Raw genomic sequence first — 27,981 nt, forward strand, 5'->3', positions numbered from 1 at the left:
GAACAATCAAAATCAAATAATAATTAAACAACAATTAGCTAGTAAATCAATATCATTAGCAATCAATATAAGATAACAATCAAATAACAAAATCAGTATAAAATAGCAATCAGACAATAATAATACAACAATTAGATAGTTTTGATATCATTGACGATCAGATGACAATTAGGCGACAATAAGATGCAATCACTTATTTTAGCATTTTGGGTTTGTTATTTTGTCATTTCTTGCAAAATCCATATCTATGGACTATAGGTCCAATCTCACTAATTTTTTTTTTTTTTTTGACAGTCTTGCCTATTTTTTCTATCTATGAAAATGTCCCTTAAAAAAAATTGGTCAGGTTTAACGTTTAAGTACTCCAACAGAGAATAGAGAAGGAAAAAGAAAAAAACAGAGAGCTTCTAAAAATGGGATCTAACTCTGATGAGGATGTTCCTCAACCGACGGTCGAATCGCCTTTGTTGTCAAATAAGCATGAATGTAACGATGAACTGGAGACCTTATTATCCGACACTCGCCTTCCTTTCGTCCAGCGTTACAGTAAAGCTACTTGGATCGAAATGAAACTCATGTTCTACATAGCGGCTCCGGCGGTTTTCGTTTACATGATGAATTTCCTCATGACCATGTTCACCCAAATCTTCTCCGGCCACCTCGGCAATCTCGAACTCGCCGCATCCTCTCTCGGCAACAATGGCATTCAAATCTTCGCCTACGGTCTCATGGTATATCATATATTTATTATTATTTATCTCGCTCTTTTCTCGATTTTTCTCTGTTTTTGGGTTACATATTCATTTAATATTAATTCATTATCATAATTCCTCTCGTCTTTAATTAATTAAACAGTTGGGGATGGGAAGTGCAGTGGAAACTCTGTGCGGGCAGGCTTATGGTGGAGAGAAATACGATATGCTTGGGATTTATTTACAGAGATCAGCCATATTATTGACTCTAACTGGGTTTGTGTTAACAATTATATACATATTCTGCAAATCCATCTTGATATTTTTGGGAGAATCGAAGGAAATTGCTTCGGCAGCAGAAGTATTCGTGTACGGATTGATTCCTCAAATCTTCGCATACGCAATAAATTTCCCAATCCAGAAGTTTCTTCAGGCACAGAGCATAGTGTTTCCGAGTGCTTACATATCGGCAGGGACGCTGGTGATTCACGTTGTGCTGAGTTGGGTGGTTGCCTACAAAATGGGGTTGGGGCTGCTGGGAGTGGCGTTGGTATTAAGCTTGTCGTGGTGGATATTAGTGCTGGGCCAATTTGTGTACATAATTAAGGGCCAAAAGTGTAAAGAAACATGGAGAGGGTTCAGTGCGAAGGCGTTGTCGGGGTTGCCGGGATTCTTCAAGTTGTCGGTGGCGTCGGCGGTGATGCTCTGTTTGGAGACTTGGTATTTCCAGATTTTGGTGTTGCTTGCTGGATTGCTCGACCATCCTCAACTTGCTCTCGACTCCCTTTCTATTTGGTAACTTATCTCCTCTCTTTCACTCGTTTTCTATTATCTTCTACTCAATCTAAAATAAAATAAAATAAAGGTGAGTTGCACTCAAGCTCAAGGTATTAATAGATATAACATAATACAAAAAAAAAATTATAAATATAATAAAATTTAGATAGTTTATTACTAATAAACTATAACACTGTCTATCAATGATAGAAGTCTATCAAGTATATACCGTATAATTAATATACTTTGTTATATTTCTAATTTTTTAAAAAAATTGTTATACATTTAGTTAATATCACTAAAAATTATACAAATTACAATTATACTAAAATAAAATATTATATTAATTTCTTACTATTAATTTATTGGTTTTTTTAAAAAAATTATCTATTAGCTTTTTTAGTATAAATTTTGGAAACATGTTCACTATTGTATTTCATTGCATAAAAATTATTTATTTATTTATTATTATTAAACTAATTTTGATAAAATATAGTTTTGGGAGACTAAATTTAAAATTTATTGAAATTACATATACCAAAACTAGACACTTTAAAGTTGATAGATTAAATATAATGATTAAAATAATATTTTAATAAAAGAAAGTAAATTTAAATATGATTTTAGTCTATCCACTTTTGGTTCTAATTCACGTTAGTTTCATATGTTTAATTGTTGGCTTTCAATAATAATCTCAAATTTGGTCGTGAAGAAGCTTTGACTCAAATACCATCATATTTTTTTTTGTTTGTTTATAACTAACTTGCAGTGAGCTGGTATAACCTTATAAATATCACTGATTTTAAGTTCAAAAACAGAGTGTTATCATCATTTTCTTAGTTTCCTGCAAACAACAAATCTGTAAGCAATCTTCATTAAGTAAAAAATTTCAGAGCTTCCCATGGATGTAGGCATTCTTGTTGAGTACGATCGAGTATTAACTCTATTGTCACCGAATTGCATCGAGGATTTAATAGAGACTAGTCAGACGAGAAGGAAATTCTGTCGAGGATCAAGTAGCAAGGAGTCGAGCGTTGAGTTCCGAGTATCAAGGATTCGACAGAATTGATTTTAACCATTTCTTCATCTCTTCAACGGTGAGTTCTTGAGCGTTGAGTTCTTGAGTATGTGGGACTTGTGAAGATTCTTTAACCCAACAATTATTGGTATCAAAGCATTTAAAGACCATCAAGGTCATCTTTCTTGGAGCTTCAAGAAATCAAGACTCAGTACTCATTCGATTCAGAAATGGCTGTTGCAAGGTATGAGATCGAGAAGTTTGATGGAAAGGGCGATTTTGGCCTGTGGAAGGCCAAAATTAAAGCCATTCTTGGACAGCAAAGAGCACACAAGGCCCTTTTAGACCCTGCCAACCATCATATCAGCACAAGAAAGAGAAGACATGGATCTCACAGCATATGGGACTCTGGTTCTGAATCCTAGTGACAGTATTATGAGGCAAGTAATTGATCAAGGCACAACCTACAAGATGTGGGTTAAACTAGAAGACCTTTTTGCCACCAAGAATCTCCCCAACAAGATGTATCCAAGGGAGAATTTCTTCATGTTCAAGATGGATTTTGCCAAGCCTTTTTCAGAAAATTTGGATGAATTCAAGAGGATAGTCTCAAAGTTCAAGAGCCTTGGTGAGAAAATTGATGACGTGAATGAGGCTTTAGTGCTATTAAACTCTCTACCCAAAGCCTATAAAGAGGTGAAGAATGCTCTGAAGTATGGTAGAGAATCAGTCACCACTGATGCCATCATCTCAACATTAAGAACAAGAGAGCTAGAGCTTCAGTTAGTCAAGAAGGAGCAACCTAATACAGAGGGGCTGTTTGTCAAGGGGAAGAACAAGAAGAACTAGTCTAAGGGTAACAAAAACCAGTCAGGTGAAGAGCACAAGCCAAAGACCAAGTTGAAATGCAATTACTGCAAGAAGAAAGGTCACCTGATGAGAGATTACTATAGTCTGAAAAGGAAAAACCAAGAAAACGAGAAGGATCAGAAGGGGGAAACAACCAGAAGCATCAGTGGTTGAAGGTTCCTATTTTTACTCTGATGCCTTAGCCTCCACCAGAAATCAAACCAATCAAATCAATCCTCTTGGGAAGCATGATTGAGTATTGGACTCCGGATGTACCTAACACATGACACCTTTCAGACTTTAGTTTAATAATTACAAGGAAATCGTTGGAGAATCAGTGTACATGGGCAACAATGAAGCCTGCAAGATAAAAGGGGATTGGTTTAGTGTCCTTGAAGCTAAAGGACAGATCAATCAAGCTTCTAAGAAATGTTAGACATGTACTTTTGCTCAAGAGAAGCTTGATATCTCTAGGCATGTTGGACTCCATTGGGTGTGAATACAGAGGAAAAGGTGGAGTTCTTGAAGTGATTAAGGATTAAAAAATTGTGTTGGTTGGTGAGAAGGTCAATGACATTGACATTGTGAGAGGAGTAGAGATGATGACAAGTGCCAACACAGCTTCAACATCAAACTTGACAGAGGCTGACTTGTGGCATAAAAGACTCTCCTATATTAGTGAGAAAGGGATGCAAGCTCTGTCCAAGCAAGGAATCTTGCCCAAAGGTATCAGTAAACACCTTTCCTTTTGTGAGCATTGTATTTTAGGTAAAGCAACTAGGCAAAGCTTCACAAAATCTCAGCACACCACCGAATGAGCTTTGGACTATGTCCATTCTGACCTATGGAGACCATCTCCACACCAAGCCTTAGTGACTAAAGGTATTTTCTAACCTTTATAGATGATTTTTCTAGGAAAAATTGGATATACTTTCTTAAAACTAAGGACCAAGTATTTGGGAAGTTTAAAGAATGGAAACCAATGATAGAAAATCAAACATCTAAAAGGTTAAAATACTTTAGAATTTATTGAAATTACATATACCAAAACTAGACACTTTAAAGTTGATAGATTAAAGTATAAGGATTAAAATAATATTTTAATAAAAGAAAGTAAATTTAAATATGATTTTAGTCTATCTACTGTTGGTTCTAATTCACGTTAGTTTCATATGTTTAATTGTTGGCTTTCAATAATAATCTCAAATTTGGTCGTGAAAAAGTTTTGACTCAAATACCATCAGATTTTTTTTGTTTGTTTATAACTAACTTGTATAACGGTCAGCTGCTATAACCTTATAAATACCACTGATTTCAAATTTAAAAACAGAGAGTGTTATCATCATTTTAATAGTTTCCTACAAACAACAAATCTGTAAGTAATCTTCATTAAGTAAAAGATTTCAGATCTTCCCGTGGACGTAGGCATTCTTGCCGAACCACTTAAACATTGTGTCTCTTTCTTCTTCCCTTGTTCAATTGAGTAAACTCTTTACTGTAAATTGCACGCCAATTGTTGACATTACAAATCGCATCGAGTAATCAAGTTATCGAGTCAATCGTGCATCGATTCATCACTATCAAATAGGTCCGAGTACATCGTTTTCATGTTCGAGTTGCACCAGGTATCGTTCAAGAACCATCGAGTACGATCGAGTATTAACTCTGTTGTCATCGAGTTGCATCGAGGATTTTAACAGAGACTAGTCAGGCGAGAAGGGAATTCTAATCGAGGATCGAGTAGCAAGGAGTCGAGCGTTGAGTTTCGAGTATCGAGGATTTGGCAGAATTTATTTGAGCCATTTCTTCATCTCTTCAATGGTGATCTTGAGTATTTGAGACTTGTGAAAGGTCTTCAGCCCAACAGGTCGGTCTAATATATTTTTACGCCAATAAAGAGACACTACTTTTTAAAATTTTAATTAGAAAATACTTAGGCAAAGGAGATTGAAAAAGAAGAGCACGAGTAACATTTAGTAAGTTCTGATGTTTACGTTCAACCATAGAGTTCTGTCCAAGGTGGCTCACACATGAAAACTGATGAACCACCCCATTAGATGCAAACAATTAAACGAAAAAAGTTCGGGAGTATTATCTGACCCAAACTTCTTTATAGTAATATTAAACTGAGTCCTAGCATAGGCAAAAAAAAGTGAGGAACAATCCTCAGTACATCAGACTTTGTTCGCATTAAAAAGACCCATGTATATCGAGTGAAGTTATTAACTAAGGTAAGAAAATACTTATGACCAACATGTGTAGAAGATTGATAAAGATCGCATACATCACAGTGTATCAAATCAAACTTGTGAACAACAAAATGATTATTTGACTGAATAGATAATCGTCTTTGCTTAGCTAAAGGACAAATCAAACATGGCTTCATACTGTCATGATCTACAGAAACTCTAGGCAACAACTTCTTTAAAATAAGTAAATGTTTCACAGAGAGATGTCCAGGGCGAGTATGCCAAACATCAAAGGTATTAGGAGTAGAACTTGTACTAACAGCATTACAGGTTTGTTTTATTTTGTGAGAAACGGGTAAAGAAACATCATGAAGCATGTATAATCCCTGCCAAACATCAGCTTTGCCAATCATGTTCGGAGAAGACTTGTCCTACACAAGAACAACTATTAAATTGAACAACCACTGGTAATGTAGCAGTTAGAGCACTGGCTGAAACAAGACTTAACCGGAACAAAGGGACAAATAACAGATTCTGTAAAAGAAGATTAGGAAAAATGTGTACATCACCAATAAAATCCACTGTAACTTGGTCATGATTTGGGGAAGAGACAGACAATCCAGAAACAGGAGATAAAGGTGCAAAATATTCTCTTGAAGAACATATATGTGCAAAAGCGCCTGAATCTAAGAAGAAAATATCAGACGAAACAGATGAAAAATAGCCACAAGTAACTGCAATGTGATTAGAACCAGAAATAGATGGAGATGGAGATGAAGGTTTCATAGAAGCGTATTTGGTCTTCAAAATATGAGATTGCAACATGGCCATAAGACCTTGATATTGCTCGGAGGTCAGTGTCATAGAAGAATTAGAAGAAACCGATGTTGAATAATCTGATTTTTTTAGAGTCTTTGATTGCATTCTTTGATTGACAATATCCAGGCGGATAGCTATGGAGTTTATAACAACCATCAGCGACATGAACAAATGTATTGCAACATGTACATACAAGACGATCCTTCTTCTTCGATTGAGTACTCTTAGAAACAAAATTAGAATTCGAAGATGAAGAAGAAGTAGAAGCCTTTACCAAAGAAGCAGAAGCATTGGTGAGACAAGAAGGAACAACAGAAGAACATTGTTCAACCTCTTGGGCAATTAAAGAAAAAGCTCATTGGATAGTAGGCTTGGGTTCCATCAACAACAATTGAGTGCAAATCTGAGAAAAATAGTCGTTCAATCCCATAAGGAAAGCCATAACATGTTCAGTTTGAAAGTAAAGTAAATCATCGACTCCTCCATAAGTGCATCGTCTACAAGAACAAACAAAATGATAAGATGCCAATTCATTCCAAACAGTCCTTAATTTTGCAAAATAGATTGTAACAAAGTGTTGATCTTGAACGAGATTAGAAAGTGTTGGTGAAAATTGAGTTTTAAAAAGAAAAATGGCTTTCGAGAATCCCACATTAGTTAAGTTGGAAAGTGAATTCTTTTTCATATATTCCTATCTTGTGAAGGATCTCATATCTAAGAGTTCCATGAGCACGTTCGGATCGCTCCAATCTCACAGTGACCGAAATACATAAATATATATTCAACACAAACAGTTATGCAAACAAACATTAATTATCGGCATGCTAAGAACAAGATAAACAACAAGGGAGAGAGTTCCATACCAGTTGAAGACAGTCAACAGTGTGTTAGCTACATCCACGGACAGAGGGAGAACAACATTATTTGAGAGAATGTTTTCAAAATTACATAAAAAAACGACGACTCTAGGTTAGACAGTTTATATATCACACTACTCTAAACCCTAGGGTCAAAATCGTAAATAACTGCAAATAAATAAATATGTTGAATACAAAATATGAATACGCCCCCGAACCTCCACCAAGGCACGCCGCCCTTGGACCCCGGTCAGCGAGACCCCCGTACTAGGTTGTTTGAAGTGCCAGCAAACAAATTCAAGGCATTTCAACGAATCTCCACCTTGACTTGAATTCTCTCCCAGATAACAGATGTACCAAATGCAACATAAATCAATATCGCTAGATGTACCCAGACTTCTCCTTCATGCCTCAAAGTATCCCACAAAGGAGACCACTAGGTTTGGAGAACATATCAGCAGGGTTATCAACAATACCAATTTTCATCACTTTAACTCTATGCTCACCTCTTAAGAAGTGATATCTTACATCTATGTGCTTAGTTCTCTCATGATGAAATTGATCCTTGGCTAGGCATATTGCACTCAAACTGTCACAATATACAATAGCTTGGTCATGATGCAAACCAAGATCATCAACTAACCCCCTCAACCATATTCCCTCTTTAGCACTTCTGTCAAGGCCATGTACTCTGCTTTAGTAGTAGACAAAGTAACTGTAGGCTGTAAGGTTGCCTTCCAACTAACAACAGAACCACCCAAAGTGAACACATAGCCAGTCATAGACCTCCTACTGTCAACATCTTCAGCATAGTCAGAATCAGAATAACCAGTCACCAAACACTCTGTGCATTCCCATAAACAAGACCAACATCAGATGTACCTCTAAGGTAACGAAAAATCCTTTTAACGGCTTACCAAAGCTTCTTCCCAGGTTGACCCATGAATCTGTTGACAACACTAACAACATAGGCAAGATCAGGCCTAGAACAGACCATAGCATACATCAAACTTCCCACTGCACTAGCATAAGTAACTCGAGACATGTTCTCCTTCTCAGCTTCAGACTGTGGTGAAAACTCAAATGAAAAACGAGCATTTACCGCACCAGGAGTATCTATAGGCTTAGCTGATGACATACCAAACCTGGACAATATTTTCTGAATATATCCTTTTTGTGACAAGAAGAGCTTATTCTTACCTTTGTCTCTATAAATCTCCATACCCAAAAGTTTCTAAGCAGCACCCAATTCCTTCATATCAAACTCAGCACTGAGAAGATTCTTCAATTTCAGAATATCAGACTTGGACTTTGCAGCTATGAGCATATCATCTACATATAAGAGTAGATAAATCATCGAACCATCATCAGCTTTGTGGTGATATACACAACAATCATATGGACTCCTGTTATAGCCAAGTCCAATCATATAGCTGTCAAATCGTTTATACCACTATCTAGGAGACTGCTTTAACCCATACAAAGATTTCTTCAACTTGCAAACATAATCTTCTTTACCTGGACACTGGAACCCATCTGGTTGGGTCATATAAATCTCTTCCTCCAACTCTCCATGTAAGAAAGTTGTCTTCACATCTAGTTGTTCAAGTTCCAAATTCTGATGTGCTACTATAGCAAGTAATACCTTGGTAGAAGTATGTCTGACTACTGGTGAGAAGATTTCATTATAATCAACTCCTCCCTTTATGTGAACCCTCTAGCAACAACTCAAGCATTATATTTAATGCCCTCTGAAGGTGATATTCCCTCCTTTTTCTTGAAGACCCCTTTACAAGTGACAATTTTTCTCTCCTTTGGTCGTTTAACTAATTCCCAAGTCTGATTTTTGTCAAGAGATTCCATCTCATCCCCCATAGCAACAAGCCATTTAGCAGACTCACCATATGACATAGCTTCTCTATAGGTGGATGGCTCATGAGGAACCACCTCTTCAGCAACCTGCAATGCAAAAGTAACCATATCTTCAAAACCATACCTCACAGAAGGTCCAACACCAACTTTTCTAGTTCTATCACGAGCTATACTAGGTTGATCTACTCGTGATCTAGAATTCTCAGGTAAATCAACTTCTGACATTCTAGGCACATTAATTTCTGGTTGCACATCAATTTCTATAGTAACGTGTTGATCTTCTCCACCTTGATGTTGTAATTCATTCATAGCTGAAGTGAATTGCATCTCCACCTGTTTATCAACACTATTACTTTCTCTCACATCAGTAGATGTCACAAAAGGCTTTACAGTTGAGTTAAACATGGAATTTTCATCAAATATCACAGTCCTACTAAGTATGACTCTATTCTCTAAAGGTGACTAGACTCTATATCTCTTAACTCCATCCCCAAAACCCACAAATATACCCTTTTTAGATCTTGGTTCTAATTTACCCTTATTAACATGATAGTAGACAGTACAACAAAAAACTTTTAATAAAGAATAATCTGCAGGCTTACCAGACCACACCTCGTAAGGTGTTTTACAATCAATAGTTGTGTGAGGTCTACGATTGATCAGATAACATGATCAACAAGACCCCCGTACTGGATTCAAAGTACCAGTAAACAAATTCAAGGCATTTCAACAGTCTTCACACTTCGGAACTCCAATACAACGGAAAACCTCCACGCGATCTACCAACGCCCAGCGGAAACGTCGACTGCAGAGCCCCGGGTATTCTCGGAGTGAAAACCCAAAGGGTGGTCTTTGGTGAATTTGGTAGAGGAAGGAGGAAACACAAATCGTGTAGGCGATAAGCAAGTGGGAGGGAAGAAGACGCTATCGCATAGCATAATGTTTATCATTTAGGAGAAACTACACGATCATGTAGGATTTACTGAACGATCGTTTAGTAAAATCGGCACACTATGCAATCATTTAGAGAAGCTATGCGATCATGTAGGCGATAGTATGTGATCGTTTAGGTGCGAAGAAGACGATCGTTTAGGTGGAGAGGAGCTATCATATAGTCTCTCGAAATGCTTAAGCGATCGTTTTGCTTTCTACCAACGCGCGCTCTCTTTCTTTTGGACGACGATTGAACGTTCACTTAAAAAATGAAACGATTTCATTTTTATTTTATCGGTTACAATAACCGACTCATTCCCACTAACCCACGTCCAAACGTGAAAATTGGCTTATTATCATATAATTAACCAATTAATTAATTAATTAATATAATCATATTATATTTTTATCCTATAGTTTGATATCACATATATACTATAGTATTTTCTCCTCTACTTGATATAAATTATATATCTAATTTCTTCCAAAATAATGTATCTCATACATTAAGCCAATTATATCATATATAATTAACCAGTCCAATTATATCATATATAATCGAACTTTCTCTTGTCAATTTGAACATTTCATATTAACCCAAACACTGGTTCTCGACTTTATCCAAGCTACCCAGGGGACCTAATGGACCTGTGGCTCGAAACTCCAACGGTCCGTGAATAGCTGACTAAACTCTTTAGCCACGAGATCGACCATCCGTTAACTATCAAGCATTTCACTAAAGACCAACAGCTGAACTCTTCTTACCACAGATATATTTCTGTGTCCATCGGATATAACCAATTATGAGTACGATGACCCTTCACAGATGCTCGTAAGTACAGCTGGCCCAAATTACTGTTATGCCCCTATAGTTACATCTCACTCCTTAATTACCACTGATTCCTTTAATGAACAATACAACATAGTCCAACTATGTGTGAACATCTATCGAGACAAGAGAAGGTGTGTGGCGCCACATCGTTCAAGCCCTGGAATCAGCCGTTAAGGGAGCTATCTATCTACTTACCCCTGTCTCGGGGAAGGAGTGAATTCCATCTTGTGTAGTTGAGTTCCCAACTCCCAAATCAGACGAATCCCCAAAATGGTAGGTTTGAATCGGCGACTTGGCCACTCGCACCCATACAAATCAAAGAACCGGCCTCAATGGTAGGAGTTCCCAACTCACTCAGGATTAAGGTCATGTTACCTATGGTCATCCTAGTGAAGTGAAGTCTCTATCATGAACGGTGTTATATAACGGGACGTTAACACTTCGTGGTCAGGTCTATACGAACTCTTTGTATAGGACGCTCCTGCTCGCATGTCCCCAACACGAATGATCAGGATCAGACCATCTATGACAAGTCACGACATTTGTGACCATTCTACAAAGCGAGTCACATCCATAGTGTTACCAGAATAAGGTTTCCCTCCTATATCCATATACTACAGACCATTTTGGTTATCACTCAAGACATGATCCACTTGTATGTCACCACATACATGCTTGAGTCACATATTGATAACCAAGGATTTTATGTTTATTGGTTTGTGGTAAAGCAAATAAAACAAGTAACTGAGTAAAAATACAAGATGTGAAGTAAATATCATATATTAACAACACAAGCGTCCGTAAAAACTGTTTACAAACTACAGGACACGAAACTTTAGGGCATCAACCCCAACACCTTGGACCTTGGGTTTGGAATCCCATGTGCGCCGCTGCCGATTGGATAGACGTGGTGAGGCATGTGTGTAATTATTTTTTGGAAAAAAATTATTATTATTATTATTAATTATTTTTTATACTATTTTATTATTAATCTTTTCAACGTTCCACGTGTCGCGATAAGCGCAGTCAAGTATTCACCACGCAAGTTATGTGGTATTCTGTGGCTCCGCGCGATTTGTGGAGGCCCTCTACACTTATAAAAGGTACAAGCCTTCGACTTCCTTATCGTCCCATTCTCATTATTTCCCACCCATCACACTCTCTCCACTCTCTCAAACCTTTTCTATTTTTCGAGAAAATCAATCTGGACGGTGTGAGTTTTTGGTTGGTTATGGTGCATTTCCGATCGAGATTTTTTTTTTTTTTTGCTGTTTTATCCTGGGGACGACGTGACAAATTCGTTGACTTGCTTGCACACTTGGGCATAGTTGCAAAATGTCTTAAAGAGCAAGATCTGCGATTCACCTATAATGATTTTTTGTTTTGCAGGTTCCACATTTCTGACAACTGTCGTTTTCTAACTGTTCGTTACTGTCAAGTTTCACTGTCAGAAGGTTGTCGGTTACAACAGAAAGTTCACGGCCAAGTTGGAAAATGTGTGGACGATTCTTTAATTAAAGGTGAAAAATAGGAGGAAAATGGAAGAATTATCACGTTTTAGGCTTGAACCAACTGGTTGGATGGTTTTGATTGGAGGAAAAAAAAGCAGCTTTGGCCAAAAATCTGGGTCTGAAGAAGACAATGGTTCTCCCAAACTACTCGTGCAAAATATTCAACTATGTTGATATCATTGTTGTAGATCAAGCCAAATTTTCCTTGCAGAATCTAAAAAATTTACACTAGCAGCAATCTCTTTAGAGAGAGCGTGTACGCTTTTGAAGAGTTCCATCAATGAATCCCATCTTGTTCTTCCCCATGAAGCCAAGGATCATAGATCGATTCCATGAAGTGTAGTTTGATTCAGTTAACAAACTGAGAACCAAAATCAAGTTAGTGTTGTCCAAATGATGGAGGAAATAAGGATTTGAATATTGCTCAACAACAGAAGAATGAACAAGAGGAGCTTATTCGAAGAAGAAGAAAAGTTGGAATTGGCGGGACAAGGCCATTAGGGTTCATCATTTTGGGAAAAAGTATGTAGAGAGAAGAAAAAAATACTGATACCATTTTACGCAAAAGAGTAAATAAAACTCTGCTATTTTATTAACATGTACACAAGGCATATGTATAGCCAAGTGTCAAGTAAGAAAGCATGTGAAAAGAAACTAATTTTTGTTACAAGCTCAATAAGTTGAGACAGAAGATTGGATTTTATTCTTGTTGTGTGTAGAAATGTAGAAAGGAACAATCTTAGACTAACATAAGAGGAATAAGCCAGAAAACAAGGGTGGAACAAATAAGAAACAGAGAAGACTAAAAGAAAACGAGAAAACAAAGAAGAAAGTAAAAACAAAATGTCACCTAAGATTAAAAAGAATATAAAATTTATAAATATCGCCGTATCATTTAAAATTTACCAACTTAACAATGTCATGCTATTTTTTTTTGTTAGTCAACTAACGGTCAGCTTTAACTTAACGACCATTTAGAACTATTTTCTAAACTTCAGGGACTAAAATGTTCATTTTGAAATTTCAACGATTAAATAGACATCAACTCTAAATTTTAGTGGTTAAAAGTGCAATTTGTCCATAATTTTGTAAAGATAATGCTAATAAAATTTTATATTGATGTTCTAAAAGGAAAATAAACAAACAATTTTGACTAAATTAGAAGACTATTGGTGTATAGAAGACTAAATTAGAGCAACTTGATCGAGATTTCCCACCAAAAAGAAAAAACTTTGATTGAGAACAAGATTTACTTCAAACTATTGGTGTATATATTATATTTTCATCAAATATATTATATTCAAATCTTATAGAATTGAACTAAAGATTATCTAACATAATGAAATTTGCTACACATATTGTCACAATAATTTTAAAAACATCAAAGATAAATACAAAAAACTAAAGCAAGAACATAATACAAAGTTCGGTAATCCAATTCGGTATCCCAGTTTGATGCAATACTACCTCTGTCGGGGAGTAGTATGCCCATGAAAATATACTTTTACTAATATAAAGTTAAACAATTACAATGTTGTACTTATCTGTAAATCTACGACAAATACAGTGGCACATGAATAGCTCAACTTAGTATATGGACACTTAAGCTCCCCTAAATATAATAACATTAGTAAGCTATCACTCAGACTCCTCGCAAGTATGAGACTCTTTCTAAACTGTAATCTTTCCACGTTCTTTTGAATATTGCTTCAAGTGATGAATTTAGGTTGCCCCTAAGTTACGGAAACCTTTCTCAAGTAATGATGTCTTAGACTTCTCCATCTAAAAGACTCACCATCACCGGCTAATAGCAGTGAAAAGGCTTCCACATTAGCAACTTAACCTTCACTGGAATATATTGTTGCCACAGCCGATCCCTTTCGAGGATGAAACATCCAAACAGCCAACTAAACTTCGTTGAGACATCAACAATAGATGGCCACCCTTTTAAATAATTTTAGTTGTTTAAAAAATAAATGAACTAAATGTTCTTAAAAAAGGGAATTGATTGAAGATGTTTTTTCTTTTCTTTTTTTTTTAAAAAAATAAAGTAATATATGTTTATTAATTTAATTTAACTATGTTGTGGTTTTGTAGCACAACCATATCTGAATTGGTTTTCATGATTTCAATCGGCTTTAATGCTGCCGCAAGGTAACTTCTCTCAATTACTTTGTTTTCTTTTATGGTTGAAAGAAATAGTTTGTTTCCATTTGAAATGTAAAATTATTGTTTTTCATTATTATTTTTACAAGTCACTTAATCAAAGCATGGTTGGATTGGTTTAGATTATATCGTTAATTTTGTATATTTTATTGAATAATTAACTTAATCAAAATATAGCAAAATAAAGAACTAATATAAAACTAACAAACTAAATAAAAGAAAGAAATAGAAAAGAAAAAAATACTAATAAGGAAAAACTAGATAAGCAAAAGATACAAGAAAAATAATAATTGGAATAAACTCTTATTAACTTTAATATCCTCCTTCAAACTCAAGATAGTAGAGTAACAACCAACTTGAGTTTGTGAAGTTGACCCGACTGAAATTGGTGACAGAAATTGAAAAAACCTCCCGAATCAAATTATGGTAGTTCTGGGTTGGAAACCAAAACTCACGAAGAACCGGGCCAAAGATAGAGCGCACGAAGAATTAAAACATTGAGAACTTTTGGGTTGGAAATAAAACTCATGGAGAATTGAACACATAAAATTTCTAGGCTGGAAACAGAGATCTAAAATAGAATACATGAATTGTTGATTTGAAAACGGAACAAAGACTCTAAAAGATTTGAAAATAAAATAGAGGGTGAAATTGAAAAGAACTAAAACACAGAAACAACTAACAACTAAGCAGGTGAACCAAACCAAATTGAACTGGTCTAATTCAAGGCTAAATAAACAGAACCAGACCGAGCTGGCCGAACTGGACTCAGCTGACTGGACCAGACTCGTTTAACTGAACTGGAATAATTGAACCGAATAAAAGAGGGTAAATCCACTATGGAACAGATGAAGGTCTAGGTTGAGCGGTGGAGAAGAGGGTGTTTGGGGCAGTAGAACGAATAGATCATGAGGGATCTGAGGAATCTGTGAGAACCATAGATGAACCACGAACAACAAACAAAGAACCACATGCAAACCTGAAAATAGAAGATCCACGAACTGATCGTTTAAACAGAGAGGAATGATGTCTCGTGGCAGATCTAAAAAGGAACGGTCAATAGTGTCTGGTCGGTGATATCCACAACAGATTTGAGACCCAGAAACTGATACGAGCAACGGAGAGTTGTTGAGGCGAAGGATCAACATAGATCTAAAGGAAAATACAAATTTAGAGGGGAGGGGTTTACTTGGGTCGGGCATATGGGTCTGAATTGGATCTGGTCTTCACTAGTCAAGATGTGTGCTATGGCACAAAGAGAGCAAAAAGGCGTGAACGAATTTGAGCAGGGCAGAGCGGCAAGAGGAGATCTAGGCAGAGGCAGATATGGAGCAAAGCTGAGAAGATCTGGAACCCACGAACGGAAAACGCACTGGATCTGTACTGAGTGGCAACGACTCTAAAAAGGTGGCTGCAACAACTGGAGCTGTGTGGGGCGTGCGCGAAGCTGGTGCTACAGATGCCCAGTCGACGGAATTTGTTACCTAATTTGGACCAGATAATTTAACTGTTTCTACATTACTCTATAGTATTAACAGTACGGGTCGAACTCAAAAAACCGTCGAATTCGTCTATTAAACTGTTTACAGTCTAAGGTAACTAGGGGAAGGGGGAGGAGGGGGAGTTTTGAGATTGATCCTAAGTAAATTAAAATGCATAAAAGTAAGAAAGTTATGATAATCAATGAAAAAGACCTAACTTGGGTTATTTCGAAATTTTCCTATTAAGTTTACCCGATCATCAAATTCTCATACTTTGATTTGAGTGTTTATTTGTACTTAACCAAATTAACTAGAAAGCCAATTTATTGTCCTAATTAACTAATTAGTCCAAAGTGAATTGATGAAAGCATATGTTTCCAAATTGTTCTAATTGCATTAAAATCTAGGACAACGTTAAGTTGAATATTCAATTTTCAAGTGCCTAATTAAATATTTGTTCGATTCAATCTTAGGTTGATTAGAGTAATGCTTATTGTTATCGATTCACAAGCTAACCTAATCTATTGCCTCTTGCAAATTGACATTTACATGTCATCTATTTTATGCCAATCTAAAATGGTAATCATAATGTCAAAAATCGCTAAAAAATATGATAATAATCTACTAAGTCAGAATTGAAATCAATAGATATAAATTAATCGAGTTCAAATTCTCACAAGTTACACAAATAGAGAGAAAAATCCTAAAACTCGAGCTAGAATGAGATACCTTAGCCCATGGTCTTCATGAAGATCAATGAGGTAGAGTTTGGATACATTTAGACTTAAAGAGCAGAAGAAAATAAAGAAAAGAAGTGAAAAAATTAGTTAGGATGGGAACTAAAAACCCTAGGTGGTTAAAAAAAACTTTATATAATAGTCGAGTTGGTGCCATGGCACTCACAAATGATAGACATGGAACAACTTTGGAGCCCTGCGGTGCTCTAGGGCAGTGTCACGACACTGTTCACTTTGCACGAAATAGAGGCATTCTGCCTCACAAGACCAGGCAGCACTATGGCATCATGCCGTCAGGGGAAAAATGGGAATTTTGACATTATATTTCTCGGTTGATGCATTTGAGTTTTTTGACCCATTTTAGCTTCTTTTCGTCACTAATGCTCCATTCTACATCTTAAATGCTTGAAACAAAAAACATCATCAAGTAAATACATAAAATCTAGGAACAACCTCAAACTAAGTGGACAAGATAACACATTTTCAGTGCTACAAATAACAGATCTTCGAATTTGTGCATAAGGCAGAGCGAAAACGAACTGGACTGAAAATCGAAGATGGATCTATGCGTGTATTTGCCTCTGTCGATGGTCGGTCAATGAAGGCAAAGATTGGACAGAAGAAATAACTAAAAAGTATAAATCCTAGGACATAGAGCTCTGATGCCATGTTAATTTTGTATATTTTATTGAATAATTAAGTTAATCATAATACAGTAAAATAAAGAATAATTAGACATTAGTGGACTCAACGAAGGAAAGAAACAGAAAAGAAAAAATTAGATAATGAAAAATATAAGAAAAATAATAATTGGAATAAGTCCTAATTAACTTTAAGATATATGTGTATTAATATTATATTTAACTTGGTTGGGTGTTTTGTTTGTGTGTGATGTAGTGTGAGAGTGAGCAACGAACTTGGAAGTAGGCATCCAAAATCAGCAGCATTTTCTGTGGTAGTGGTGACTATCGTTGCATTCATCATCTCTATATTTTGTACTGTAATTATACTTGTACTTCGCAATGTCATCAGCTATGCCTTTACAGAAGGCCCTGGTGTGGCTACCGCCGTCTCTGATCTTTGCCCACTTCTCGCTCTAACCCTACTCCTCAATGGAATCCAGCCTGTCTTATCAGGTACTTTCATTTTTAGACACCTACCTTGATTTTTAACACAAAGTTTTATGTGGTTCACTAATAATGTGTTAGTTATTCCATGGGCAGAAGTTTATTATCAGAGAGAATAATTTAGAAACATATAGAGCAATAGTGCCTCTATGGTTAAAAGAGAGTTTATATAGTGTGCTACTTTAAATCCTACTGTAAAAAAAAAGTAGATAATATGTGTTAGAGTTTTGAGATTGGTTGTAAATTTATTTAAGGTAGGGTGTTAGGATTCTAGCCTGCATGTTGTCACAGAAGTTGTCTCAGCTATTGATGTAGCAAGCATCATTCCTACTGTCCAGACTTTTCTTATTTGAGAAATTCAGGAGATTATACTTTTTGGATTCTTTCCTTCTATATGACCTATCAAATTCTTTTTGAGGATGTCTTCCTTTTTTAAAGGAATTCTTTATTGAAGGTTTTGTGTCTTGCTAGGGTTGGCCATGATTATTAAATAGTTTGAAGAAAGTTTTTTTTTTTTGTTGTGTGATGACATTTAATTATCGTGAGAAAGTGTCTTTGTTCTTGGTGGTCAATCAATGCAACATCATGCTCTGATATTTACTCACTATATTCAACTATGAAAATTCATCGATTGATAAGTGTAAAACATTGAAGATAATTTCGGTCTTAGGGTGAGCCTAAAACTTCATTACAAAGAAGGGATTCTTGGTCTTAAGAGGAGCTTGAAACTTTAATTCACAGAAGGGATTCTTGATCTTAAGGGGAGCTTGAGACTTTAATTCAGAGAAAAAGTTCTCAATTTTAGGGGGCCTAAAACTATCGCTTGAGAAGGAGTTCTCTATCTCAAGGGGAGCCTAAGGTGACAAGTGATTGGAAAAATCACTTTCAGAAGAAAATGAGTCTTTTACATTGTAGAGTGTCGAAGGGTTAACCACTAATATTCAACGACTTATGGGGAGCCTAAGTTCATTTAGGGAGGAAGTCTCACATCTAGAGGAACCCAGGTGTTCATCAAGTTATACTCTATGTGAGTCACTATAAAAGTCGTTATTTTAAAGATAAGTACTACGTTGTAAATGCTTGACTTATTAATATCAGTAGATTATCTTTCTTGGGTACACTGCCCCCGAGATGTAGGTAGTTTATCGCCGAACAAGGTTAAAAAACTCCGTGTGCCTTCACTTTTTTTCTTACTATTAGTTAATTGTTGTTACAATGCTTGTAGGTACTTTCCTTTTAACATCTGTATTCCGAGTAAGGGATTATCCTATTGCTTTTTCAATTAGTATCAGAACGGATTACCTTTATCTCAGATGCTTTGATCATGAACGAAATTAAAGAAGGTGTCTCTACCACTCGTCTCTCTGTTCTAGAGGAACAAACTATTCATCTAGAAAGAATGAACGATTGCTCTTCTAAAGTCAATTAACAGTAAAACGTGGAAGGTTGTAGTCACTAGTTGGTCACATCCAACCATCATATCTGATGATGGAAAAGAGTTCTTGAAGCTTGAATTCAATGGACGGAAGTTGAAGTTGAAACATCATTAGGGAATTCTCAAGTTTTGAATGCCATATTTAATGGTGTTGATCGCAACAAATTCAGGCTGATTAATACATTTGTTTTTGCTATAGAGGCATGAGATATTTTATCTGTTGCCCATGAGGGAACTTCAAAACTTAAAATGTCAAGGGTACAATTGTGAACTTTGAAGTTTGAGAATCTCAAAATGCATGATGATTAATCTATTGTTGAATTCAATGTTCCGTTGTTGGACATTGCAAATGAGTTATTTGCTATAGGAGAGAAAATTTCAGAAGAAAGATTTGTCCAGAAGGTGCTTAGGTCTCTACCTAAGAAATTTGATATGAAGGTTACTGCCATCGAGGAGGCTGAAGACATAGCATTCTTAAAATTTGATGAACTATTTGGCTCCATATTCACTTTTGAGATGTCCCAGATGAAAAGCCCAAGAAGAATAAAGGAATTACTTTACAGTCCTCTGTTGATGATGAGCATGATGATGCTGACAAAAAATCTGAGGATTCCCTTGCTGAACCTATTTCATTGCTTTAAAATAATTCAATCATGTTCTCAAACAGTTTGGAAAGAAGCTTGAAAATTTTAATTCTAAATATAATATGTATGGTGGCTTTCTTCTTCTCAAGCAAGTTATAATTCAAAGTAGTAGGAAGAAAGCTGAAAAGTTAGGGGATTTAAATTTTAAAAAGAAAAGTCCTTCAAATGCAGAGGTGTGAAGGCTTTGGACACTTTCAAGAAAAATGTCTTAATTTCTTGATGAAGTAGGGTAAAAGTTATGTTTTAACTCTATCTGATGATGAATGTGAAGACAATAGTGACTCAAAAGAGGATGCCAAAGCACTTGTTAGTAACATCTCATCTGACACCTTGTCCTGTGAGATTTCTAAGTATGATGTGTATGCAGAAAATGTTCATGACACTACCAAACATGGGTTTATCGATCCCTCATATCAAGCTCTTTTGATCAAATGGAAAGATGATTTGAAATTATTTGATGTACAAAAAGAAAGAATTGAGACTTGATGGTTGACAATCACAAAATTATGTCTACTATTACATATCTTAAGTGAGAACTTAATCAGGTTAGAGCTGAAAAAGACTGTGCATTTAAAAATGTCAGAATGTTGAACACTATTAATGATTCTCTAGAAAAAAATATTGACAAAGGGTAAGACAATTGGTGATAATTTTGGGTTGGGTTTTTCTAAAGGTGAAAATCAACGTAATAAACAGTCTTAATTCAATGGGAAGCAAAAGATTGAGTTTGTTGGAGCTCAGAATATAGAGTCTTATGGCTTTACAAGTACATCCTCTCGCTATCCAACAAGAGAAGCCAACCAAATTTATAGACCAAGATGGATTTGTCACTATTGTGAAAAAGTAGGTCATAAATGACCATTTTGCTATCAATTGTTGAGTACTCTTCACAAATACTGTTCGAAGGAAAAAAGGAAAGGAAAAATGCACTCGTCTTTTGTTATGAGTTAATCTCTATGCATCGATGATTATACGTTGGACTGGAGAATATGCAATATGCATTAAGTGCGAATGTGATGACCATGCGTTCCTATTACAAGTTTTCTTGCTTTCTCGTCAAGTATATCGAGAACGCAAGTTTCTCGGGATGATCTGAGGTCGAACACAAGGACTTGCAACTAAATAATGCTTGTGAAGTAATGCGTTTGAGGCGATGAATAAAAGTAAAAAAAACAGAAGTTAATGGATTATGATAACTAAACAGATTGAGCAATGGAAGTTTAAATATGAGAATTGGTAAAGATGCGACAACTGTTAACGCATAATAAGGTGACTTCATTATATTTGGTCACTAAAGTAATCCCAGCTCGCCACACTAATGCATTGCACACCTCTCGGTGGCCAGCCACATGCTTATATCTCTAAAATGCATGGTTGCATCGAGCATAAGGTTATTCCTATCTCTAGGAACAATTCTTACTTCGCTTTAGTGTGTTCCACTACTTACCCTCTCGGGCAATTGACTGTAGCTAATCAACTCATAGACAAGCATTGCGACAGTCTCACACTAAGCAAAGAGGATTAACTCACTATACTCGTTCAACGTACACCACTCAGTGGTTTGCTACATGCGTCATATCATGCATGACCGAGTATGTGACTTGTCTTCGATACTTAACTAAACGATGAATGTAAACGATGATAAAGAAAGAGAAGATGATAAAAATGGTGCTGAAGAAACTAAGAGATGCATTGATTACAAAATGTATTAATGTCTTAAGCTAAAATGTAATACAATACTAAGATAAGAGAAGATATGGATGGCCGAATGTAAACAATTTCTTGCTTTTCATCCAAAATGCGTCAAGGCTGCTGGTGGTGCCATGGATGGATGGTGGAGAAGTCTCTCTCGAGCTCCATCTCTAGTGAAACTCTGTTCGTCACTCATAAGGGGCTGTGGAGGTGAAGAACCCTCAAAGAATGCCTTGCTCATGCTCTCATCTATGATCACAAGAATCTGCCTAAGGTAGAAACTTGAATGGTTTGAAGTTAAGCTCCAAGGCTCTATTTATAAAGTTCAAACGCCGGCAGCTCTGATACGTCATTCTGACTCACTGCTACTTTTGTCGCGGTATGGAAAATGTCAGCATCACCTTATCTTGTTGATACTACCAAGGTATGCGTTCATGCTTGTTTCTTCTGAAGTGTCAACACATTCCATCTACCTTCCGATCAACCTTCTATCACGATTATCATTTTGTGGACGCAAAATTTCATACGACAAACTAGTCTTCATGAAGATCAACACATGCGATCAATTCCTATAATAACTACAAAAATAGACACTTTTATGTAGAATAACGCATGATATAAGGTTAGTGGGGATTTTCGGTGCTGGTCGATGCAAGCTCACTTTTCCATATGAATTCTTGGTATTATTGACGCATATTCTGTTTATTAGCCCTCATAATTCTAAGTAAAAGGCTACAGTAGCTTGTATTTCTACAAGCTATCACATACACAAACTTTAAAAAAGCTTTTCACTTCTCTCGAAATAACTTTCAAAGAGAATCAAAAGTGAAATAGGTTTAGAGAGTGAAGAATGCTCATAATAGGTGTAATGTTGTACCGACATCCCTCAGATCTTCTGCCAATGAAGATTGGTACTTTAATAGTGGAAGCTCGTGACATATAACAGGTGAAAAGAACTATTTGTTAGATCTCAAGCTTGTTAGCCTGTGAAAGGAACTAGAAAGATCATTGGGAAAGAAAAACTTAATTACCTAGTTCTTCCATCCTTAAATGATACTATGCTAGTTGAAGGGCTCATTGTTAATTTATTAGTATTGGTCAGCTTTTTGATCAAGGTCTAAACGTGAGTTTTACCAAAGATAAGTATATTGTCACAGACGATGTTAAAGCTCTTATTATGACAGGTATGCATTTATCTGATAATTGTTACCTATGGAATCTTGACAATGCTTCGCAAGTTTGCTATCTCTCTCGTCAAAATGAAGCTAGCCTATGGTATAAACACCTAGGTCATGTGAGTATGAAGACTATTCAAAAGGTTTTAGCCAAAGAGGCTATATCTAGACTTCCATCTTTATCTTCTTTGACTAGAATTATTTGTGGTGATTGTTAATCAAGAAAACAAAATCATACTCCACATAAGCAGATATCCCACTCTAGCTCAACACGTATCCTGGAACTTCTACACCTGAACCTTATGAGCCCAATGCAATCAAAAAGTCCAAATAGGTAAATGGTATGTTTTAGTTATTGTTGATGACTTCTCTAGATCCACAGGGGTTCAATTTCTTCATGAAATGTCAAATGCATTTACTACTTTCAAGCTCTTTGTCTCTAGTTACAATGTGAGAAAGATTTAAATGTGATACAAATTAAAAGCGATCGTGGTAGGGAGTTTAAAAACTCTCAATTTACTTCTTTTTGTAATAAAGTTGGGATTCATCATGAATTTTCAACTTCAATCACTTCCCAACAAATCATGGTTATGGGAAGGAAAAATCAAACAATTTAGGAGATAGCTCAGGAAGTATTACATGTTAAACATATGCCATTTCATTTTTTGGCAGAGGTTCTAAATACAACTTGTCATATCTCAATAGAGTTTTTTTATGTCCTAGTATCTCGAGCATAATTTATGAAATATGGAGAGGGAGAAAACTTAACGATAAATACTTCCATATCATTGGTAGTACTTGTTACATCCTGGTTGATAAAGAAGCCAGATGAAAATGGGATTTCAAGTCAAATGAAGGCATATTGCTTGGATGTCCCACAAATAGTCGAGCATATCGTGTCTACAATAAATGAACCCATTGTGTGCAGGAGTCTATTAATGTTGTGATTGATGATATGGTTGACCCATCATGCTCCACTTATGTTGAAGAAGAAGATTCCAGTGCACTTCCACTTTTCAATGTAAATGTTGAAGGGATTTGAATTCCCCGCAACGGAATCAATGGAATATGTTATGCCTTTATTTTCATTTTAAAGAACATTACAATGTAGAGGGTGAAACTAACTAACACATGCTTCTACTGGAGCGAAACAAAAAGGAAAGGGAAAATGTAAACTCACCCTTGAAGTACTAAATTTTTCACGTATCCTTTCCACAACAAAGATCACTAACTGGTCTGACCTTCTTCTTCTCCCGTTCACAGCAACAAAAACCCAACAAATAGTAACAAGGAGACACCACCGCAAGTGAACTCGAGTTATTCTCAAGGTGAGAATCAACAGAGAGACGTGGCCTTTTGTTGGTTAATTTCGGTGAAGGGAGGAGTTTTCTTGGTTGAGAGAATTACACACATAAAGAGATAGGGAGGAAGATGGATGAAGAAGATTGTTAAAACTGAACCTTTCTCCCACTTTGTGTTTCATATATCTGAGAGAAAGGGGGGCTGAAAAAGTTATCCCAATTTTCAAAATTCAAAATTGAATATTTTTTAATAACAAAATATATTAACTAATTTAATAGCATTAAACCATATGTTACATCACACTTATTTTATTAAATAAATAATATGTTTATACAAATATAATTTTACAAACTACACGACCATGAGATTTAGGGTATTAACCCCTACAATCTTCTATTTGTCCAAAAGCTAGTGGAGTGTACAAATATAAAGTACAAACCAGTACAGTACACAAAAACAATAAACTAGGGCATAAACTATGCTGCCATTAAAATCTCCCACTTGCCCTAGACTAGATGTGACATGTCTCGTAGACCCACACTCTCTAGATGACCCTCAAACACTTTAGCTTTGAGAGCCTTTGTAAATGGATCAGCAACATCAGGCTCCAAAGCGATCTTTGTGAAGATCACGTCCCTAGGATACACAAGTTCCAATTAATTTAGAATGGGTTTCTCGATCTTAAGTGGAACTCGATACTTTAATTCAGAGAAGGGATTCTCGATCTTAAAGAAAGCTTGAGACTTTAATTTAGAGAAGAGATTCTCAGTTTTAAGGGGAGCTTGAGACTTTAATTCAAATAAGGGATTCTCGATTCTAAAAGGAGCTTTAGACTTTAATTTAGAGAAGAGATTCTCGGTCTTAAGAAGAGCTTGAGACTTTAATTTAGAGAAGGGATTATTAGTTTTAGGGGAGCCTAAAACTATGGCTTGGGGAGAATTTCTCCATCTTAGGGGGGCCTAAGGTGACAAGTGATTGGAAAAATAACTTCAAGAAGAGATGGAGCCTCTTACACGACGGAGTGCTGAAGTGTCAACCACTAATATCAACAATTTAGGGGGAGCCTAAGTTCATTTAGAAAAGGAGTCTCTCATGTAGGGGAAGCTTAGGTGTTCATCAAGTTAGGGTCTACTTGAGTCACTGTAAAATTCGTTTACTTTATAGATAAGTACTACATTGTAAACGATTGACTTATTAATATTAGTAGATCATCTTTCTTGAACACGCTACCCCAGAAATATAGGAGGTTTATCACTGAATTGGGTTTAACAAACTCCATGTGCCTTTATATGTTTTTCTTGTTGTTATAGTGTTTGTCAGTGCTTTCCATTTAACATCTATATTTCGAGTGAGGGGTCATCCTATCGCTTTTTCAATATGAATATGCCAAATACAAATTCGGAGAAATTCCCATATTTGATCGTTCAAAAATGTTAGATAACAAATTAAAGACATTCCAACCAAACTCAAATCTGTATATAAATTTAGACAACTTTGTCAAACAAAAATATACAATTCATTTCAACCTCCAATTTTATGTCATTTATTTGATTTGTCAAGGCGTCGCTGTTGGGTGCGGTTGGCAAGCTTTTGTTGCCTATCTAAACATTGGTTGCTATTATATTGTCGGAGTTCCCTTGGGTGCCCTTCTTGGTTTCTATTTCAAACTTGGCGTTAAGGTATATTCAATACATAATTCTTCAAAATTTTGCATGTTCTAAAATTATCTATCTGATTCAATGTTGTAGTAAATTATTTATGACAAATAACTTGATAAATATATTAAATCTTTTGCATATCTCTCTAATTGATATGAATATATTTGTTCACTTTAGATATAAACCCTCGTGACTTTACAATTAGTTTCATCCAAATTAAGAATATATTAACATTTTAATTACAATTGAAGAATGACACCGTAGAATTTAGTGGTAGTTTAGTATTTATTTCTAAATTTATCAACAATTAAGTATTGTGTAATTTATGTGTGAAGGGTATTTGGCTGGGGATGATTGGTGGAACTTGCATGCAGACAATCATTCTGATTTGGGTGACATTTCGAACAGATTGGAATAAAGAGGTAAGATAACGTGTCCATATATATAAATGGTAAAACTGTTGAAAATATTTACAAGATATAATAAAATTTTAGAACTATCGATAGACGTTGATAGACACTCAATATGAAAATGGGGATTCAACCTCTAATCTTTAGGAGATAAGTTATGAAAATTACTATTGAACAAATTGTCATATATTTTTAATATGGTTTGTTCTATCACAAATTTTTTTTTTAATTCATAGATAGAAAAAATGTCAAGTTGTTTATAAAAATATTAAAAAAAAAAAAAAAAAAAAACTGATGATCATTGATAGACTTCTTTCAACCTCTGTCGATGAGACTGATATCAATTTTTATTATTAATAATATCAACGATAAACTTCTATAATTTTCTATCACTCATAAATATTGATGGACTTCTATTAGTCTCTATCAATGATAAACTTCTATAAGTTTCTACCACTGATGGATACTGATAGACTTCTATCAGTGTCTATCACTGATAGACTTATATCAATTTCTATCACTAATAGATGTTAATAGATTTTTATCAATATCTATCTATGATAGACATTGGTAATAATGTCTACCACAACTATAATTAAATTTTGCTATTTGTTTAAATTTTTTTCCTTATTTTTTTATTTTTGAAAATCTTCACTTATTTTATTTAGGTTTTTTTTTAGTTTTTAGAAAACTCCATCTAAATTAAATCAGTTTAGAAGATTTGCAAGCCCTTCAATCTTTTATTTTTTCTTATCTATAAAGGATTTGGATCACAAAAGAATATATATTTTAAAAGTTGTATTCCAGATCTTTGGGTTTTTTTTTTTTTTTTTTTTTTTTTTTTTTTTTTTAAGTAGCTCAGTTAAATTTAGATTGACTCGAAAAAGAAGAGAATTAAATAATAATGTGCTGTGAACTATTTAAAAAAATAAAATAAAAAATAAAAAATACCTATCATCTTAGAATGGCTTAAGAAGAAAAAGTAAACAATAACAATTAAAATTGCAGGTCGAAGAATCAGTGAAGAGATTAAACAAGTGGGAAGACAAATAGCAAATTACTTTGAAGGATTGATAATTCGATTGGTCGAATATAGCTTCACTTCGGCCAGAAGGAAAAAAAAAAAAAAGGGAAAAAAATTATTTACCCTCTTTTCAATTTTAGAGTTTCAATTACAACCTTTAAGAATAAGGATGTCGATTGCTCACGTGGAAAATTACTGTTGGTTGGTCCATGTTTTTGTCTATGAATTTTTAGGTCAAAATAATATTAGTTGTAATTTGATTATGGTTCAATTTTAGTATACATATTTGAGGGTAATAGTTTTAAAGGGTAAGTATCTATCACTGACACTTATAGATGTTTATCAATGTTTATCAATGTCTATCAATAATAAAAAATGACATTTTGATATATTTGTAATTGAGTTCGCTCATTTTACTATATTTAAAAGTATTTAATTAAATTTAATTGATGATCCCACATTAAAAAAAAAAAAAAAAAGACTTCTTAACAATTGGTTTCAAGAGATGGGGAAAAAATAGTACATCTTTAAAAGTAGTTCATGTGAAAAAAAAAAAAACAAAAAAAACAAAAAAACCTCACCATCTCTTAGAGTCACCCTCCTTTTTATCTCCTAACCTCTTTAGAAATGTTTGCAAAGTTAGGTTGGGTTATTAGCTTGGGAGGGTGTACTCGACGAACTACGTTCTAGTTTAAATACTGATCGAAAGAATAATTTTATAGAAATTAGATCTCACAGTTAGAGATGTTCATTTTTTTTTTTTTTGGAAAGAAAACATTAT

General features: G+C 35.1%; 1 protein-coding gene and 1 long non-coding RNA gene across 3 annotated transcripts; one reads left to right on the forward strand and one right to left on the reverse strand.

Annotated features, from left to right (window-relative positions):
- Positions 1-325: 325 nt before the first annotated feature.
- Positions 326-27,591, forward strand: LOC120082817 (protein DETOXIFICATION 40-like). Of its 2 annotated transcripts, XM_039038142.2 has the most exons (7): positions 326-731; positions 856-1,487; positions 14,447-14,503; positions 17,631-17,869; positions 25,669-25,787; positions 26,102-26,188; positions 27,185-27,591. In XM_039038142.2, exons 1-7 carry the CDS (start codon positions 414-416, stop codon positions 27,227-27,229), a joined length of 1,497 nt encoding a protein of 498 aa, XP_038894070.2. In that variant the 5' UTR covers positions 326-413; the 3' UTR covers positions 27,230-27,591. The 2 variants fall into 2 exon arrangements, with proteins under 2 accessions (XP_038894070.2, XP_038894071.2); XM_039038143.2 differs by lacking the exon at positions 14,447-14,503.
- On the reverse strand, positions 5,643-16,137 carry LOC150034718 (uncharacterized). The gene is made up of 3 exons (XR_016531323.1): positions 15,705-16,137; positions 15,495-15,620; positions 5,643-6,841 (listed from the first exon to the last, which is right to left on the reverse strand). It is a non-coding gene; the product is annotated as an uncharacterized LOC150034718 (long non-coding RNA).
- Positions 27,592-27,981: the final 390 nt, after the last annotated feature.

The sequence above is a fragment of the Benincasa hispida genome, chromosome 8 (genome assembly GCF_027475165.1).
Source record: "Benincasa hispida cultivar pf3 chromosome 8, pf3_genome.v1.1, whole genome shotgun sequence".
In the NCBI taxonomy this organism is placed as follows: domain Eukaryota; kingdom Viridiplantae; phylum Streptophyta; class Magnoliopsida; order Cucurbitales; family Cucurbitaceae; genus Benincasa; species Benincasa hispida.